This window comes from Notechis scutatus, chromosome 1 (genome assembly GCF_049901735.1).
Source record: "Notechis scutatus isolate UNSWTSFEM ecotype Mainland chromosome 1, rNotScu1.2, whole genome shotgun sequence".
Classification (NCBI taxonomy): domain Eukaryota; kingdom Metazoa; phylum Chordata; class Lepidosauria; order Squamata; family Elapidae; genus Notechis; species Notechis scutatus.
Genome location: NC_142009.1, coordinates 251,526,176 through 251,546,375, shown reverse-complemented (window position 1 = coordinate 251,546,375; position 20,200 = coordinate 251,526,176). Strand labels below are relative to the sequence as shown.

Below are 20,200 nucleotides of genomic sequence, written 5' to 3'. Positions count from 1 at the left end.
CAACCGGTTCTGTGGGCGGGGTTTAGGTGGTGAGCGTGGCTTGGTGGTCATGTGACTGGGTGAACATGGCTTGGTGGTCATGTTATTGGCTGGGTGTGGCCAACTCAATATCACTCACATCAAGGCACGCATCTCCTCGCCTGGCCTCTCATGACTGTGGGGATGCTGCAATAGTCGTAAGTGTGAAAAATGGTCATAAGTCACTTTTTTCAGTGCCATTGTAACTTTGAATGGTCACTCCACACAAGCAAAGTACCAGCAAAGGAGGGGAAAAATACTCCAGAGACGTTCCTGAGACAGGAAGTCTAGTCCTGCCAAGAATGTAATAAGGGTTAACGAAGAGGCAGTTTCTGTAAGCAACACCAGAATGTTGTCTTCCTGCCTTCCTTACAGGATAAGGCCAGTAATTTCTTCTAACATCTGGCTGTCTGAACTGCTTAGAATGTTAACAACTGGTTCTAGCGAATAGGTGTGAACTGGTAGAATCTCACAGTTTGAAAAAAGAAAAAAAGCACTATGGGCTTATGACCACAATTGAGTCCCAAACGTATGTGGCCAAGTGAGACATTTGTTAAGCGAGTTTTGCCCCATTTTACAACCTTTCTTGCCACCCTTGTTAAGTGAATCTGGCTTCCCCATTGACTTTGCTTGTCAGAAGGTCACAAGAGGTGATCATATGACCCCAGGACACTGCAACCGTCATAAACATTACTCATAAACATGAATCAGTTGACAAGTATCTGAATTTTGATTACATGACCATGGGGATGCTGCAAGAGTTGAAAGTGTGAAAAATGGTCATAATCACTTTTTTTCAGTGCTTGAATGGTCACTAAATGAACTGTTCTAAATTGAGGACTACCTGTATTACACAGACGTCTTGCTCAACTCTTCCCTTTTACATTATTGATTGCTGGGTCTTGGTGACAGAATTAACAAAGAACAATTCCCTAAGTTAATGTTTCCAGAACTATGAATTCGTACTAAGTCATTTAAAGCAATAGGCACCCAGCTCTTCGATCAAGTTTTGTTTAATTTTTAATTTGTTTTTGGTAGTTTTTGTTAAGGAGGCTTTGTTATTCTGCAACTCAACTGAGTTTCCAAGCTTCAGAGGAAAGATTATTTTTTTATATTCTTAAGTGAAGTGATGCCTATGCAAAGGTGCTTTCCTTTAGTGCATGTGTATATATGAATATTACCATCTTATAAAATTTCTCTGTCTGCTGAGGCAGGAAACATTTTTAAAAAATCTAGCTTTGTTTCAGCAAGAATTACAATGTCCTTTCCTTTTCCTTTCAGCTATAGCTTAGACTTCTCCCATTTCTTTGGCATTTTGTGAACTCAAGCTTAAATTCCTTTGGTTTTTCATTCCTGTCTGCAATGGTTTGCCACAGGAGGCCAAATTATTGCTGTACTTCCATGATGCACCTCACTCCTCCACTGTAGTTCATGTGGTGGTTGTTTTAGATAAAGGAAAACACTACAGTACTCAGTGAGGTATCTAATCCTCTAATATAGTACAATTTTTTTAGTTTTTTTTCCTGGAAGTAGGGTGTTTCTTCTCATGGAAAGTGTTTTTGCAATTATTTCAACAGAATTACAGAAAGCCTCTAATGCATCTGCTGATCACACACACACACACACACACACACCCCTAGTTTTTTTTATAAAAATTATTTAGTTCTTCCTGTTGTGTATCATTCCCTATGCTACTAGGCTCAAAATTCTCGGTTTGAATAACTTAGAACTGCGTCACTTGCAGTCAGACCTAGGTATTGCATACAACATTATACGTAATAATGTTTTACCTGTAGATGAGAGTTGTTTTTTGTTTTAATGGCAATAATATGTGCACTAACAACCGAATTATACGTAGTAATGTTTTGCCTGTAACAGAGTTGGTTTTTTTTGTTTTAATCGCAATAATATGTGTGTACTAACAACCACTTTAAACTCAATGTAAATCATTCTAAACTTGACTGTAAAAAATAAGATTTCTGTAATAGAATTGTCAAAGTCTGAAATGCTCCATCTGATTCAGTTGTTTCAGCTACAAATTTTCACAGTTTCAGTCACAAATTGACTTCCGTGGACCTTACATCATACTTAAGTGGTTAGTAGAGGGGGGGGTGCATAAGTGCATTAACGTGCCTATTGTCCCTGTCATTGTATTTTTATTCTTTTATTTTTGTTTGACAAATTCTAATAAATAAAATAAAATAAACATAGCAGAATAGTTACTGTTATTGGTGTTATTTGACAGCAAACTATCCTTTTTCATGCTATTGTCCAGGATGCTAATGCTGAAAAAAATCTTTTGAATTGGGTACTTTATTTCTTGAAAGATGATTTTCTTTGTTTTGTTCCTTTGTTGATCATTTCTTTCCTTTGAGTTTTACTTGCAGTTTGTCCTATCGAGTTGAATCATAGCCAGACTTTTGTTCAGTTACATTATGCATTTCTTTATGTTATGGACTAAGGAGGCTGAACTATCAACCTCAATTAACCAGCTCAGGCTGTCTTAACAAATAGCAGGAGCAGGTAGGACGGGATTCAAGTGACAAGGGGTGGGATCCCAGACCTTGGACATATTGGCCAAGTATCAGAGAGCCAAGCAAAGGCAAATTAGGCAAGCTTCTTGAGAATCAAAGATGTCCGTGCCTAGCTGAACCTTACCTGCATCATTTAAGAACTGCCACTAGCAATGGCTCTCTGTTGGAAACAGCTCACTAAGCTCAGAGCTGTGTTCTTGTGTTTTTGTTTCTTGTTCTGCTCCTTGACTCTCTGCTCTTTGATCCACACTGACTGACTAACTTCTCTGGTGTGTGATTGAGAGGGAATGAAGTTGGAGTTGCTATCTGCAATTGGGAAAAATAGCTGCAGCCAGGCAGAAATGCTTCCCACCCCATTTCCTTCATACATTAATTCAGCCACTTGCTATTTTACTCACAAGCATCCATTCCAGCATCCCAACTGCCAGTAATAAATTATTAACCATTCTCTGATATTTTCAAGGATGGGGTCATATCCAGAGACATCCTCATTCCACCCAGACTCCTAGCTTACAGAAGTAGAATGAGGAGGGATAGGAAGAAATATGTAAATACATGAAGATGGGGAAATGGAGATGAAGTCTGGAATTTGGCGTCTATTACAAGCAGGCAAGAGGACTATCAGTCTACTGCCAGGACCACAAGCTACAGTGAACAATATAACCTACCAGTCCTACTTGGAGTTTTGCTGAGAGCTTGGTCGCAACTAGAAGAAGAACAACCATACTAAGACAGCACAACCCAACTAATGTATGATCTTTTGGAAGGAGGTGAAGGTTATATGCCACTTTACAGACTTTTGCTTGAAGTAAGTATTCAAGGACTGAGCATTAAAGGCACATTTACATGGCAACAGCACCTTAAAAGTCCTAGAAGGGTGGAGAGTAACAGTCTATTGTTGGGGAAGCATTGTGAAATAAAGCATTGTTTACAGGTTTGTTGTTTGTCCATTCCTTGGAAAGCAAAAAAAAACAAAAAACCCACAGAGTATTTTTCTGTCACTGCAGTTCCCTTTTTATGAACCTGTGCTGCATTTGTGTTATATGGTTTGACTGTCAATTGAACTCTAAATTGCCTATGGTACACTCAGCTTTCAAACAGACCTTCACTTCCCTGTTACTTTTCAAAGCTGATGTGCACCCATGCAGCTGATACTCTGCTTGCCTTTGTATTTTATTGCAGCACTATTTGTCAACAAACCACTTCTAAATTAAATTTATGTTCCTGATTTTTCTGTTGTCATTTAGTTTTTTATTTGGTTATTTGGGTTTCTTCTTTTTTTTTGGTCATAGATTTATTTATTTATTTATGCATATTTTTTTTAGATTCATGTTAGGTTCTTTCAATATTATTATTCATTGGAACATAACATGTAACTATCACCAGGCTATGAATTCTTACTTTCATATGCATCTACAGATTACTTGAATTCAGACAGTCTGACATAGATTTTAGCCCTTTTGTTCATAATTACATTTTCACATTCACTTCCATACATGTATTGATTAAACCACTAGGCAAGATCAGAATGCCTCCGTTCAGATTTATACCCCTTCTGCATTCCAGGTTAGAAGTCTCCCATTCACACTTCTCTCACATGCCAGTACATAAGGGATAAGGTCTGCATTAGCAGTATCACAAAGCATGTTTCATCAATTGCCTCCCTTGCTCCTGCTGTGAATACCTATAAATAAAATACTAGAACATTTAAAAATTTAGAATTCCTGGGCCTGTTCTCTAGATCAGTAGCAATAACCCTGAGGACAATCAATGACTTCATGATACATTACTCAGTACAAATAAAACCAATTAAAGCACTTTCCAAGTGCTAAAGTCTGCTCAGAGGTTTTCGATTGCATGATCCCACAATAGCCCCTTCGGTCACCCAAATCTCTTGTGTAGGTTATACAATACACAGGAAAGTTTTGAGATACGGGATGGTTTATAATAGAGAGTATAGGTTTATAATCACTGACTAGGAATTCCTGTGAATTAGGGAAATCATCTTCACTAACAAGAATAGATAAGCAAATGAAAGCAAATAAATGCCTAGATTACAAAGGTTGTGCAAGAGAAGTTAAAACAGGCAAGATGGTGCTTATAGCATCATGATCAAACTCTGATCCCCCCCCCACACACACACATTGATATATTTGATCATGATGTTATAAGCACCATCTTGCCTGTTTTAATTTCTCCTGTAGAATCTTTATATGCGAGCCATTTATTTGCAACACTGTCACCGAAAAACATGGATCCAAGATTAGCCTATGATTTAAAAAAGGTTGCTTGTCCAGTAAAGGTCAACTTTTTTATAACACCAAAGTTCCCTTTTTTTTCTTCCCCTTGCCACAACTCCACCCAATTTTGTTCCTGCTTTTCTCTTTCCAGTGACATAATTCATTCTCCTCACCACCTCTCCAACCTGATATTTCCCTTTTTTATCTATTAGGAAAAAGGAGATGGATATTTGTGCATATGTACTTAGGTGTGTCTTTGTATTGAGTGTTATGTGTCTAGCAGAGAGTGGTTGGAATATGTAGATCAAAAATCAATCATTTTTTTTTACATAGAGCATTTTATGTTAAGACAATTAGTTATAATCAGAAATTATTGTTTATATTATGGGGGATGCCTTCTTTTTTTTTACATTTTGGCTTCCAGCACACAAACACAATACTTATACAGAGTTTCTGTCCACTCTAAGAGTATTTTTTTGGAATGGAAGTTGTCCTATTCATAGTTACACATATAATCTCTTCTCTTTCAGAACAGCAAATACATTTGCCAACCATAATACTTTCTCCGTGAATAGTTCTGAAGGGTGCATCATGTTGAGATCTCCTTTCAAGATTGCATTTGTCCTTGCACAGAGAGTATAATCAAATCTACAGTGCATGTTTTGTTGAGTTTTCCATTATACCATAGATGGTGCTCTGAAATAATATTCCCTCCCCTTGTTAACCAGGTCGCTGTTTCTGTTAGTTGCAAAATTTTGTAACTATAAGGAAAGTCTGGGTATAAATAGGATTTGATAGATCACTTTCATGATCAAAAACCATTAGCTATAATTTTAATATTACATGTTTTATTCATACATTGTGTTGCACTGTGTACCATACTTTGGTCTATGCCTGACATAAATACATACATTAAGGTACCCACACAGACACAGACACAGACACTTTAGGGTTCAGGCAATCTCCAGAACTGATTTCACCTGGAGTTAAGAAATGGGGACATTGCACATGATTTCTATTCCTCTTTTTTTTCTTGTATCTTACATAAGCTTACAAAATTATAAATAATTTGATTAGGAATAAAAATAATAATAAATATCAAATTGCGTAATTTTAAATAAAATCAGATTTTGAAAATTAAATAGATACCTTAAGCAGATTAAAATAACATAATAAAATCCATCACTACAAACATTATCAATAAAGTGAAAATTTCAAGCTTTAAAAGATTATGAGGAATATTTTAATAAAATGCTTTTATGATATTCTTAGAACCCAACATAATACTGCAAAAGTAAATATAATATTTCAATTATTATTCATGAAACAAACTTTCAATAATGCCATATATCGATACATTAATGGATTCCAGGCAATAATAAGTAGCTTATATTAATATGGTATTTAAATATATATTTACACATACACACCTTAGAATGGATAGAACCATCATTTTCAAATTCCCAGTACTGACATATATTGTTTTTGTCTCTGAAAAAAAAAATGCTTCTAAAGTTAAGAAATCTCTAAACACAAAGATACTCTATTTATAGCACAATTCACATCATATGCCCTAAATTTACTTTATTTAGAAAATATATCAGACTTGGTTGTAGTGTTCCAATTAGTGAACTATATTCTAAATAAGAAGGCAAAACATTATAAAGCTGCCTGGATGGTACTAAACAAGTCATTAACCTTGATCATACAAATTTATTGTGAAAATAGAAAGAAACTATTACTCCCTCTTGAACCCCCTGGAGAAAATTGAGGTGTAAATGAAACAAAAGCATATAAATGATCTATGACTGAACTCTAGATTATTCACTAAGATACCTAGTTCCATACCATGCATATTTCAGATTCATTGTTAAGATGTTGAGTTCTTATTCTGTTTTGTGCAGAAAGGAAGCAAATCTATAACTATTTCCCAATTATTTCAGGAAGAACTTTCAAAGATGGTTAAAATGTTTAAAGAAATTAACATCTAATAAGGGTATATAATTTAGAGGCTATTTAAATATAATTTAGATCGCATATATTTTCCACTAAATTGTAACATCTGAAAGCAGATCATCTGATAACATTTCATTTCATCTCAATAATTGTACCTTTAGAATATATTGTATCAGTACCTTTTCTGCAGGGTTAACTTATAGCCCTCAAGAGGTCTGCCATCCTGCATCATAGCTCTGATTGGATGACCAACAGACAGACTGCCTTGTGCCATAGCTCGATTTACAATCTTCCCAGCCTTTCAATGAATGGGGGAAAGGGGGTATAAATAAGTGAAAAGAACCAGAAAATTCAACAATGTGTTACAAATAGAGAGGTCATTATGCCTGGATAACTCGGGATATTAACAGTTGGAAAAACTGAAACACTATCCACAACTTAGCAGTCAATGAGCCTTGCTCAGAATCAGTGATCTTCTGTACGACAAGGGTGGCATTTTACAGTTCAGTGCAAAATAGAAGAGACCCTTGATATCTTCATTTGTCTTTTCCCTCTGCATATTTCACAGTGCAGTGATTTAGGGTCCATAACGTGTCACTTGCCATACTTATAACTACTGCGTTTACTTGAAATATGTATGCACAGGGAAAAAAGTTCAGTGAACTGCAAAGACTGCAACACATCTATAGTCATTGAGTCAATTTAAAGTTTTACCTCAAGTCTAAAAGAATGTTGGTTAAACATCCATAACCACATCTGTTTAAATAAATAACAGCAGTAGTTCTGCAATAAAACAACTGTGCAATCATTTTATTGAGGTTTTTTTCCCTTTTAGGAAAAAACTCTAAATTTAGATTTAAACTCTAGATTTGGCAGCAACTTCCACCAATATGATTAGGATTTGCCCTGAGGTAAAAATAACTACTTTGGCATATAGCACAGGTTATAACATTTGTGTAACAAGTGGATATGGGCTACTAAAATTATATAGGTGGATTATCTGAAATCTGAAATTTCTTCTCACAATTTATTTTAGGTGTTGCCCTTTATATAGAAAAGCTGTCATTTCTGTCACATCTTCTCCTGTTAATAGCTCAATTTTCTGTTATGGTGTACATTCTCTCTCCTATGATACACAGGATTATGCTTAAGTATTTTGCAATGATGTCATATGATGCTGGTATTCAATTTCATCATTTTACCCAGCAATTACTCATCTTACCATTACATTAACCTGATGTATCCTGTAAAGAACCATTTTTATATTACTATAATTAAGATTTCTGTTAAAATTCTGTCTATAATAGTAGGTCAGTAGTAGGTGAGTGGAACCAATCCACAATCAATGACAACTGCATCCTTATGCAGGATATTGCAAAGACAAGATTACCTTGGATTTAGTGATGAGTTTGAGTTCCATCAAAATCTACTACCTTTTTACTATTTATTAAAATAGTATTTATTTTATTAAAATATTAAATCAAGGAATATTAAATCAAGGAATTACCATAAATCATTTAATGTCATATATTAACATTTCTATAAATCACTAGTTTTAATTCTTCTAATTCTGTAATGGCGAACCTATGGCATGCATGCCACAGGTGGCACACAGAGCCATTTGTGCGGGCACGCGAGCCCCAGCCAAATTTACCTGCACTGCGCACGTGTGTGCCTCCCAGCTGATTTTTGGCCCATTTGAGGCCTTTTTCAGCCTCCCAGAGGCTTGAGGGAAGCCTCTGCAGCCCTTGGAGGCTGAAAAATGGGCCTGTTTTGTCATTTCCGGTATTTTAGAAAATATCTCCAAAGGCTGCTTGAGCCTCTGGGAGGCCAAAAAAGGCCTCAAATGGGCCGAAAATCAGCTGGGAGGCGTTGTGCATGTGCAGTTCAGGTCAGAGGGTGGCAAGGGGTATCTTGTGCACATGCGCAGGGGGCATGGGGGGGCACACACGTTGCCTTCTGGGTGATGGCACACTAAAATTTTCATCACAGGAGCCCAAGAAGGTTAGCCACCACTGTTCTAATTCTATATAAATTAAAATTTTTAATAATTATTAAAATAATTATTAAAATAATAATAATTTTAATAAATTGATTTATAAATTAGTAACTTTATAATCTTAATAATTAATAATTTATATAGAATTCTTTATAAAATTCACATGTACACTCGCATATACATTCTTTCAGATTTTAAAATCTGATTTCTAGTTGATTCACTTCTCTGTAGTGAGATATATTTGAATAGCGACTCTATAAAAGATGAATGAAATACCAAATTGTTGAAACAATTAAAAAAACACTATAGATATTTGGTGCAAGCCACAATAACATCACTATACAAATAGTACAAAACATAACCTATATTATTTGCACAGTGACATTCTGATGCATTAGACAGAAGTTGCCCTCCTCCAGACACTCATGTATAACAAACATTTGAATTATGAGCACTATTTAAAAAAAATTCTGGAATACCTTTGTGATGAGCCATATATTTGAAAGAGGCCAATGTTCTGTGTCTATTGGATTTTGACAGTGATTTCTTCTGGCAGTACCTTTCCTGATATTTTCTATGGTAACTGACATGAGGAGAACCATCTGGGGATCAGTCTGCATACCATAAGAGAATCTGATGTTAATTTTTTTTCTTTGATAGCAGTAAAGGTAACAACAGATCAGATTTAACATATTTATTTATTACAATGAGGTATCATCCCACAACAACCTAAACAAAGCATTTTATACTGTATATACTGTATGGTGAAAACAGTTTGATGTCACATTGTTAATGTTTACCAGTTTAAATTCTACATACTTCTGTAAAATAATTCTATAAAAATAATAATTTTTATATTTGGCTACTCAAAAGTAAATTCTTCTACAATTCATGGGATTATTCCTAGATTAAAGCCTAAAAGTATGCAGAGAATTAACTGTATCTACTTAAATATGACTGGAAAATCAGCCAAATCAGGTGACTTTACAATAGTAAAATCGTTGAGCTACATTACAGGTTTATAACTGCGGTAATGGACACACTATTCAAAGATCTTCTGACTGCATTGAAAGTCATGTATGAAAGCTACATTTTATTTTCAGAGCTAGCAATCATTTCACAGAGGCATATTCAAGGTATCAAAGACACACACTATGGGAAAAGAATGCTCAATTTGATATTACCTGTTAGCCAGCTGCAATAATATTGAGACAAGAAACCCCACAGTTCTTATACAATGGGAACTAATCCCCAACAAAAGGACGAGGGGCTTAAAGCAACACATGTATTTGCCCTTTCCATTTTATGTTGCTATCAGAGGCAACACAACTGTGTGGAAGATGGTTATAGTTGGAATTAGTGAGGGATAGTATTATGATGTGCATAACTCCTGCTGAAAGTCCCTGTGTCCTCTTAGTCACACCACTGGCTTTAATCTTATCTTGTTTGATTTTGTGGTGCACTGGGGAGGAAATCTTGTTCCTTTGTATTTATTTGAGGTTGGTACCCAGCACTAATACCATGCTGTGCTTCAAGAGATACAATGCTGGATATTACCTGGGAAAAAAACCACATAAGAAAGCAACACCATATCCTTCTAACCCAGCTTCAGATGATATTATGGTTCCCAGGAGTGTGGAACAAGGATGTAACAGATAGTATAAATAATTATATTAAGTATCACTTCTTTGGCTGCATAAGTCCTTCCATCTTGTGCTTAAATGTATTCTATCATTGCACAGTAGAGGAAAGGGTTATGTCATAAGTGAAATGGTCCATCTGATTCAGTAATCAGTAATTAACATCCTTTGATTACTATTTTACTCTACAGGAAATTCTATGAGCCATAGCTTTGGGAAAATATAGTCTAATCCTAACCCAGAATAGATAATTTAGTGACTACAGCTACCACAATGCCCATCAGCCCTCCCTTAAAGCCACTGGGTGTATAAGGCTTTATTTATTTAATCTATCTTCTTTTTTTAAAAAAAAAACATGAATTAATTGACATACTACAAAACAATCCCCATTTTAAAAGGTGTCTCTGATCCCCACTTAATACTTCATATACATTTTTAAAAAAAACTAGAGTAGGGAAATAAAACTTTAATGTTAAAGAAATCTATTAATACAAACATTGTGCTATAAAACAAAAATTTATCATATTATATACACTGGCTTACTAGTTTGTGATTTAAAATTTGGGACAGTCACTCTTAACCCAACTCATCTCAGAGGGTTGTGATTATGAAAATGGGAGGAAAGAGTACTGGATATGTTCAGTGCCTTGACTCATTATAAAAATAATAAGGGTGGGATAAATAAATTTAAAAATTTAAATTTAATAAGTAAATGTCTGGGAAAAATATCAAACACCTGTAAGGATATTATTTTCAAGGACTGTACTTATCGGACAAAATGCTTGTACTATAATCTATCTCAAATCACTGATACGTTGTCAGACTTTCTCAACAGAGATAAAAAAGCAACAGGCTATAATTGCCTGGGTTACCTCTATCCTCAGATTTATGAACATGGATTATGTATCACATTTTACACTGTTGGAAAGGGTTTGACTGTCAATAAAGAATGAAAAGGAACAGTCAGACAGTTGAGCATTACTATCTAAGCCCAATGACAATCATAATGTGTAAGTATCCAGAACACGAGACTTTTGCCTCTTTAACGTATAATCCTTTTAGTGCTGTGTACATCCCAGTGAGCTTTAACTTTCAAAAGTATTAAAGAAAACTATCAACATCTGACCTTCTCCTTGAAATTAATTTTTATAAAGTTGCCCTTGAATTATGAAATTAGTTCTCAGAAAAGTGCTTACATATAAATGTGTTGATGTCACAACTATTATGCATATTTTCATTTTTAAGTTTAATTAGAGTAAGAAAAATTCATATTGTTGCTTTTTTTCAATTTTTTTCTCTTCATCAAAAATTATTAGTAGCAATTATTTCTTTCTGTTCACTATAATTAGGAGTGTAAATATGCTAAATTTCAAAACACATGATCAATTCATAGTGATAATAAACAGCATGATTATATGAAAAGGAAATAAATTTCCCCTCATTTCTCCTTTTACTGCTTTCCTCTGAACCAAATCTGTTCTAAATAGTTTTGGTTCCTTGAGAATAGTTGGAATGTGAATTGAAGAAAATCTTATACTCCATTTTGTCAACAAGTAAAGTAACTCAGGATCAATAGTTTTAATTTATTCTGAGGCTGCTATTTCAAACGAAGTCACTGTGTCTCTTAAATCACCAGTTTAATTAGTTCTTTGTATACTCAAGTCCCCTTTTCCTGTTGGAAAGTTTTCCATATTAAAGTAGGTGAAGAAAATGTCTTATCACTCTACCAGCAATAAGTTAAAGATTGGCTAAAAGGGAGATGGGCCAGGTACATTAATAGATGCACCGGAATATTATTTATTTATTATATTTATACCCTGCGATAATCCTGCAGTATAGTCAGTGGTTTTAGACAAATACAATCATTAAAACATTTGTAGACAAGTTAAAATATTTTAATAAAAACCCTAAAATATACTAGAGTCACAGAATCTTTCCAAACCATGTATTGAGACTCAAACTCTTTTCAAAAAGCTGTTTTCCACTGCTTCCAGAAGGCAATCAAAGTTGGTGCCAGCTTAAGTACGAGTAGAAAAGCATTCCAGAGGAATAGCACTACTACTTACTCTCTGGTACAAAAGCTAGCAATCTCTAGGACAGTTATGTGCCAAACATGTTCTCTGCATCATACAATAACTGGAGATGGAAAAATAAGTTATAAGCTCAATGATAGATAGCTGATCGCTTTAACAAATGTAATTCTTCATCAAGAGTCCAGAATCATGGACAGTTATGGTCAAAGTTTAATGTAATAATGGACAAACACTGAAGAGACTGGGGGCAACCATTCAACCAAGAGCTGCAAGAGTCAATCAAGCAATGTAATATCACTAGAAGGGAATCATATATTTTAGCCAGGAAGGGATAAACACTAATATTAATAATAATGTTGTAATTTATTAAATTTGTATGTCACCCAACTCTCAGTTACTCTGGGTGTAATCAAACTAAACTATTTCAATAAAATCAAAAGGGTAAGATTAGGAATGGAAAAATTCTGGGCAGCAAATGTCTCCCATTCCAACTTCAAAACCTTTTTTCCATTTTCTTCCGAAATAGACTGAATTCATCATCTGGGGAATCAATTTTGTGCAAGAAAAAATAATGCTGAAGTTCATTTATCATGCCATCAAATTTCAGTACTGTCACCTTGGGCATTTGAGAAGCTTCATATGTCCTATGGCTTGTTTACCCTGGTGTCAGGGTTCAGCGCTTAATATTTAATGGAACAAGGTTGGACCGGTCCAACATTTAAAATATCTCTATTTTTATCTTTATTTTATTTATTTAGTTTTGTTTAGTTTTTTGACATCTGAGTGGATGTATCTCTTCTTCTGAAGTGCTGGGTTACAATTACCACAATCTCCACAATCTCTAACCAGCATGGGACTGATAGAGGCTGACTTATTTCTGTTGTCGACAGGTAACTATTTACTCTGAATGTTGATGTTTCCTAACTTCATTGATAAGATGCCCCTACCAAGCTTTTCTGAATTCAAAATCTCATCCTCAACATGGAGAATCTAACCCCAAACAGGTGTAATTGAAAACAACTCTTGAAGGCCTGAAAAATTTAATTTATATGTGAAATAATCATTGCTATTATAATATACACCACAATGTGAAATCCCAACTGCCAGTTTTTTAGTAGGAGGTTGGCCTTCAGGTGCTTTGAGTTCTTCCCAAGAATATAGGATGGCATATAATTATGATCATTATTTACCTTATTTTGGAAAAAAAGATTGTCTGGTTCCACAGTGTCCAAGACCTGATGTTCTGGAGCCTTAATGAATTGAAAGTTCTCTGGAAATCCATCACAAGCTTCCCAACTAAAAACAAGAAACCAGAAGTAACTTTTTTTGATAGTTACATTAATATATCATCACAAGTGTTTTATTAGTATGATTGTTCTAGTAGCAGAAGTCCAAGTCTATACTGGAGCTGTTGTTTTTTCCTCTTCCCTCCCAGCAAAGGGATGTACTATTTGCTTCTTCAATTCCTCTTTATTTAAAAATAAAAACAATAAGGAACTAGAATATTTTGAAAAAGAGGGATAACAAAAATTCAGCTGTGGCACAGAGGAATCGGGTAAATTTTGAATGTTAATTTATAGGACTTATGTGGCCACCTATCTCGTGCAATGATTCCAGGTAGCTCATAACTATCAATACATACTCTTTTCCCCAGGCATGAGATCAAACAACTCCCAGCTCAATCCCTCTCTTTCCCACTGCTTGGGGGAAGAGCCAGGTCTTCATAGCTCTCTGGAAAGCAAAAAGGATAGGGATTCCTTGGGCCTCAGGTAGGAGGATATTTCAAAGGGTTGGAGCAGTCCCAGAGACCTTATCAGGGATCTCCAAGGTTCCATCAGGTGGCAAAACTTAAGGGAGGGGACCTGGAGCATGCTCACCCTAACTTAGTAGGATAGACAGATACCCTCAGAGAGAAAGCCTCCTACAAATAACCTGGCCCTGTGCCATGTAAGGCTTTAAAGGTGATAATCAGAACCCTGAACTGCACCTGGAATTCAAAGTTCTCACGTAGTTTTACTGGGGTATACTTCAAGGCACCCAAAACTCTATGTGCTACATGCTATCTCTTATTAATAGTTTATGATTGCTATGCAGAAAAGTGTTCCCTCCTAGTAATCTAAATATATCCTACATTTTATTTCTCATAAATGATGGGGGGAAACATACTTTTATATCTATAAACACTACTGTCTATTCTGATATTGTACGAGTATTGACCGATAGTAACCTTAAGTGATATGTATCATTCTACTCTTTGCACAGTGATATACTTTTAATATCCATTATATATTATCACCCAGTGATAAGTGCAGTTTCCAACCACATCCCTGCTATTATACAAGTGTGTTTTTGGTGTAACTATTCTTTAGAGGGCTACAATTAAAACTGTATAATCCTATGCAAGTCTAATCCCATGATTGATTCCTGATTCTTATGTCGTGGTTGCTCCTCTCATTTGTGTTTTCAGGTTATTCCAAGTGTCAATGGATTCTTTCAGTTATTTTCCATTCTTCATGCATCACATGTTGAAGGACACATGTTAATAACAAAAAAGGACAAGGTGGCTCCCATTTCATACTGAGTTCTTTACCAAAGGCATTACAAATATATGTGTATCTGTGTGTGTATGTGTGTGTGTTTGTGTGTGTGTGTGTGTGTGTTTGTCTTCTGCAGTCTCTATCTAATCAGGAAATAAATAGAAATAAAAATCAGCTTCTTCCATTCTGTGACTGAGAACTATCATTGCATTTCATTCTGCTAACATCAAAGGACCTGACTACCAAGTGAACAGTAATAAGATTTCAGTTCTGAGTTTATAAAACATAATTTATTATTTAATTTTACCACAACATTGAAAGAGAAAAAGTCCTCATATTTAATCTACCTATATTCTAATGGAAGCTGGAAGTTTTTTGAGTTATTCTTCAAATTCTCTGAAGACAATATTTTTTTAATGATTTATAGCAAACTCTGGTCATTTCCTTGTGATAGCAAAAGCAAAAATTATCCTAACAGTTAAATCTCATCCCCGGTTTTCCTTCTCTGATTTTTCGTATATCAATTGAGAACACTCAAATAAACAGAAACGATTGTACCTGTCGTATCTAGGCAGCAAATCAACACAGGGATCCAAAAGTGTTTTATAAATAATTGTGATGCCATTCTTTTTTGTTGCTGTCATTTTGTCAAAGGTCAAACTCAGAACAGGATTTAAAGGAGACCTGAAAATGGAAACATCATACAAAATGACCATTTATGGAAAGGAAATCAAACAGTTGCAAAACCAGCAATTATAGGTAGCTAAAGGTGTGAATACCAGACCTGAAGCTAAGAATGAATTCAGAGCAAAGTATTCAAATCTATTCAACTTTTGATTTGATGGGAAGTAACCTCTCAGATAAAACCTTGTTAACTGTTCAGACACTTTTACCTTTGAAATTAATTTCACCACAGCAAGCTTGTCATCTTTATTAACCTATAGGTTATGGACAGCAAGGAAATTGAATTATTCCTAAAATACCCGCTCATCTCCAAGCAGAAATAGCTGGTTGGAAATTAAAACAATAACCACCTACCAGGTGGTCATCTGCAAAAGAACAAATCCGCTTTCCAATTAATAATGCTATACTAAGGTTATGTTGACATTGATGATTTTCTTGCACCGTAACAGATAAAGCTAAAATAGGAACATATCATGTGGATTATGCAGATGTTAGCAATTGGAGGTATCAAAGCAGATCCAACATTATTCCTTCATACATGTTTCTTCAAATATGCTAAACTGCGTGTTAATGTTTTAGAATATAAACATTAGTATGGGTAATCAAGAATTATAAAATAATGTTAAGAAATCATTTTCAATTTGAAAGAGTCATCCATAGGATATTTTTTTAGAAGGGCTTATACATCTCAGAGATAGTATTGTTTTAAAAATAATGAAACACACAGTAACTTAAAAAGAAACCTTTGATAATATTTTTTAAATTAAGATCAACAAAAAACTGGAAAAGGAAAACAAATAATCAATAAAAGCACAAACATTTTAAAATTTTATATTGCAGATATATTTACTGTATATAAATATTCATATTCAATGTTTTTATCCCAAAGAAAAATTGTATAGATTAAAGCAATCTATTAGGAATTAATTTATTGATTAAACTGAAAGAAAGAAATATTAAGACAAATAAAGTAATCCTTAATTAAAAGGTTTTACATGATCTTTTGGTGCTGCATTCCTTTTCCACCAACATATTGCCCATACTTTAAATCTCATTATCTAAAAAAAATATGTAATTTAATTTTCTGGTATTATGTTATAATAAATCTGAAGATAATGATAAAATGGAATGTATTTATTGTGCTTTTATAGGATCTTAGGACAAATGAATACTAATTCTAGCATTCATTATTAAAACCTGTTGTGTAACTTTTTTCAACATCCACTAAAATATTTGAAATTAATGCTTAAATGTAGTCTTAACTATTATGGACAGCAATAGAGACGACCATGGAGAAAGGTAAAGGTAAAAGTTTCCCTGTCCAATCATGTCTCTAGGCTCATCTCCATTTCTTGGCCGAGGGAACCAGCATTGTCTGAAGCCATTTCCATGGTCATGTGGCCAACATGGTGGCTATATGCCAAAGGCACATAGAACACTTTACCTTCCCACCAAAGTGGCACCTATTTATCTACTCACATTTGCATGCTTTCGAAGTGCTAGATGGGTAGAAGCTGGGGCAAGAAACAGGAGTTCACCACATTGAGCGGTGCTCAGGTCTCAAACACAGGCTGTCAGTTTTCCAGCTGACAAGTTCAGCATCTTTAACTACTGAGCCAACAAGCCACATCCCCTCCCCAAGAAAAAGTAGTTATAAAAACATTAAGTCTGTGAAATAAACAAAGCATTAAAAAGAAACTCAAACTGATTCCATCTTAACTCCCTGTGATACAAGAGACAGAGAAGAGAAAACATAGTCAGATTTTCAAGCCTTAGGCTACCAGGAAATTTTCAGCATTCCTGTTTCCTGACTGGGTCTCACGGAGGTGCTGATTGTTATACCATGGATTTTTCTAGTAGTCTATCATCCAAATATTAATTTAGTTCAGCCGCTGCCTAGTTTTTGGGGATTATCTATTTTCAGCTGGATTCTGGCACTTAATGAGAGACAAGAAAGGACAAATTATTTATTAAATTTATTTGCCACCTATCACTCTCCAAAACAATTCTGAGTAAAAAAAATCAATTGATTGCAACCCTTCAACAAAATTTACACAATTTTAAGATGTGTCCACTTGTGAGTGACTTTCATGTTCAAATAGTGATATCGTTGAAATTCGGCATTTTTTTTATAAAACACAAAAGAAATTTTATATTATAAGAAGTTCCAAGTTCTATTTTCCATATTATATTTTTAGGTCATTTTAAAAGAGCCTATTAATGTACTGTAAAAGGTTTGTATGATACTGCAGACGTTCCTCTGAATGTAAATTGTATAAGTGTGCAACATTCTTCAATTACTCTGTTGCCTTTGATTGGTAACATCTCATGTGCTTCAGAAGCAATAATTGCATATGGCTTATTTGAAACATAGCAGTAATTACTGCCAATTTTCTGTACAGTGTATTCATAAATTCATATTTAAAACTTAACTGAGAAATTGAGAAACCATGCAGATATTCTGGCCTCTGATCCTTCTTTTCTCTCATTATAAATATGAACTATTCAAGGAATGGGAAATAGGGGATTTCATAGAATTTGAAGCATGTAATATTTCTGCTGAATATATTCTCCATGATTTGTTGAGTTGTAATGTTGGAGAAAAGGCTATAGTGGGGGAAGCAGGAGAAAAAGATTATTGAAGAGGTAAGTAGTCTAGAACATTTGTTTAGAATTGAGGTAACAAGCAAGTTGAAGTCATGTCCTATGTAGCAAGCTGGGATATTGGAAAACTGGGCGGGAAGAAGGTTGTTTTATGATGCTTATGAAATTGCATTACAATTCAGCATTGTCATAAAAGTATACATTTTTTTACAAATGCTTCCTTTCATTTTCAGGGTTTATTAAAGGGAGGAACTTTTAATAATCTGGGTGCATTTGCATTCATAATACAAAACTTCTATACCACATGCATCCTATTTGCCCTCCCGGATAAAGCAGATGGGAAACACAACTAGATGAGCTAAATCTACTGTATTGTAAATCTATATTAACAGAATCCTTACAAGCCTAAAGGTACAGATTTCCTGCCGCCACTTTTAACCATCAATTGGGAGGAGAGACCCATCCTAAGTTTCTTTCTCTGACTGTTAAGCCTGCCTTGCCTCTCTTGTCCAATTGTTTCCTGGTCTTGTTTGTGGTTAGCCGGCAGCAGATGTGGATAGCTGAGTAGAGCGAGGACTCAGATGAGGGGCCAGGACCATTAGGGAGTAAACTGCTGCCTTCAGAGATTGTGGGGGGCTGGCAGCAGCGATGAGGAGGTTCCCGAGGAGCCTATGCCAAGTACGTGTGCGTGCAGGGCTGCTCGCAGGAAAGAGCAGCTGCAGCAGCACGGGCGACTCGGGAGTAAGGCTGCAAGATAATGGCCCCTCCTTCAAGAAGATAAAAGCCAGCTGTGAAGCAGACGTTCTTTGTATGAAGCAAAGACGTTTTGAAACTAAAACCTCATGGACGTTGCAGTATCTTAAGTTGGTTTTTGAAGACTCTTGTGTTGTAAAATATCTCTAGGTAACCTTTTCTGTTATTCTTGGCAGTCTCACACAGTTTTGGTGAGGCTTGTGCTTATCAAAGTTAATTAGTTTGCAGCAGCCTTTTAACCAGGGAGTCGTAAGAATCATTAAAAGGTTTCTGTTCCCTTTGGTTCGTGTTTGTTTTATTGGAAAAGGGTTTGGGTCAGAACAGGTCTTTTTCTTTCCCTTGTCCCCCAAGGTCATCCATCCCTACATTCCATTACATATCCATATATGCGTGCTACAACAGAAAGTAGTCTTTAGTCACAGATGTTGCCAGTGCTTATATTAATGTTAATGGCAAAGTGGATTGAATGTTATACCTTCCAGCTCTGCAATCACCAATTCTAATCAATAGCTAGGAGGGCAAAATCCTGACTAGGCCAATAAATTTCTGGCTATTTAGGAACCCTAAACATTTGCAATTATATCTAAAAGGTGTTTATGCTGGCCGAACAGAATGGTACAATTCTCCTCCTGAAATCATTACATCCACTCAAAATCATATCTGGAAAGCCTCCCAACTCTCAGCAGATCGTAAGCAATCCAGCATGGTGAAGAAAAGAAAGTCATTTTTGAATATAGATTTACTGTCATCTAAATCCTGTTTGCAGGTTTACAGTAAATTTCCAATAAGCTAGAAGTTACCTGATAAATGGGAGAGAATTACAGAACAGCTGTATTTGAATAATTGAATGTTCAGGTATGAATACAAGTACAAAATACACATACCATTTCTACAATTTCTGTTATGCGGGAAGAATGTGTAACAATGACTATTCCTTTGAAACTATAGTTTTCTGCTTCATTAGAAAGCAAATTCAGAGATAAAATTGCAGGTTTTGAATAAATAAACAAAATTACTCATTCACGATCCTGCCATACTTGCAGTCTTTGTTTGTTATACATTTTACATTTCTAACAAGCCAAATGCCATTGCCTAAGCCCATCCAAATGCAAATTGTCCTCAAAATACCCGACAATCAGTTCCAATGGAATCTTTTCTCACATCTTTCCATTATTTTTGTTACTGGCATTTCCATCTGCCTA

At 35.1% G+C, this 20,200-nt stretch overlaps 1 protein-coding gene across 1 annotated transcript in view; it reads right to left on the bottom strand.

Moving 5' to 3' along the window:
* The window catches only part of DCDC1 (doublecortin domain containing 1), a 314,173-nt gene that overhangs the window by 118,771 nt on the left and 175,202 nt on the right, over positions 1-20,200 (bottom strand). Inside the window, exons 13-17 of the mRNA XM_087951066.1 lie at positions 15,516-15,641; positions 13,611-13,716; positions 9,227-9,361; positions 6,928-7,046; positions 6,223-6,283 (exon numbers count right to left, since the gene is read on the bottom strand). Coding sequence (XP_087807192.1) covers positions 6,223-6,283; positions 6,928-7,046; positions 9,227-9,361; positions 13,611-13,716; positions 15,516-15,641 — 547 coding nt within the window. The remainder of the gene's footprint in view (positions 1-6,222; positions 6,284-6,927; positions 7,047-9,226; positions 9,362-13,610; positions 13,717-15,515; positions 15,642-20,200) is intronic.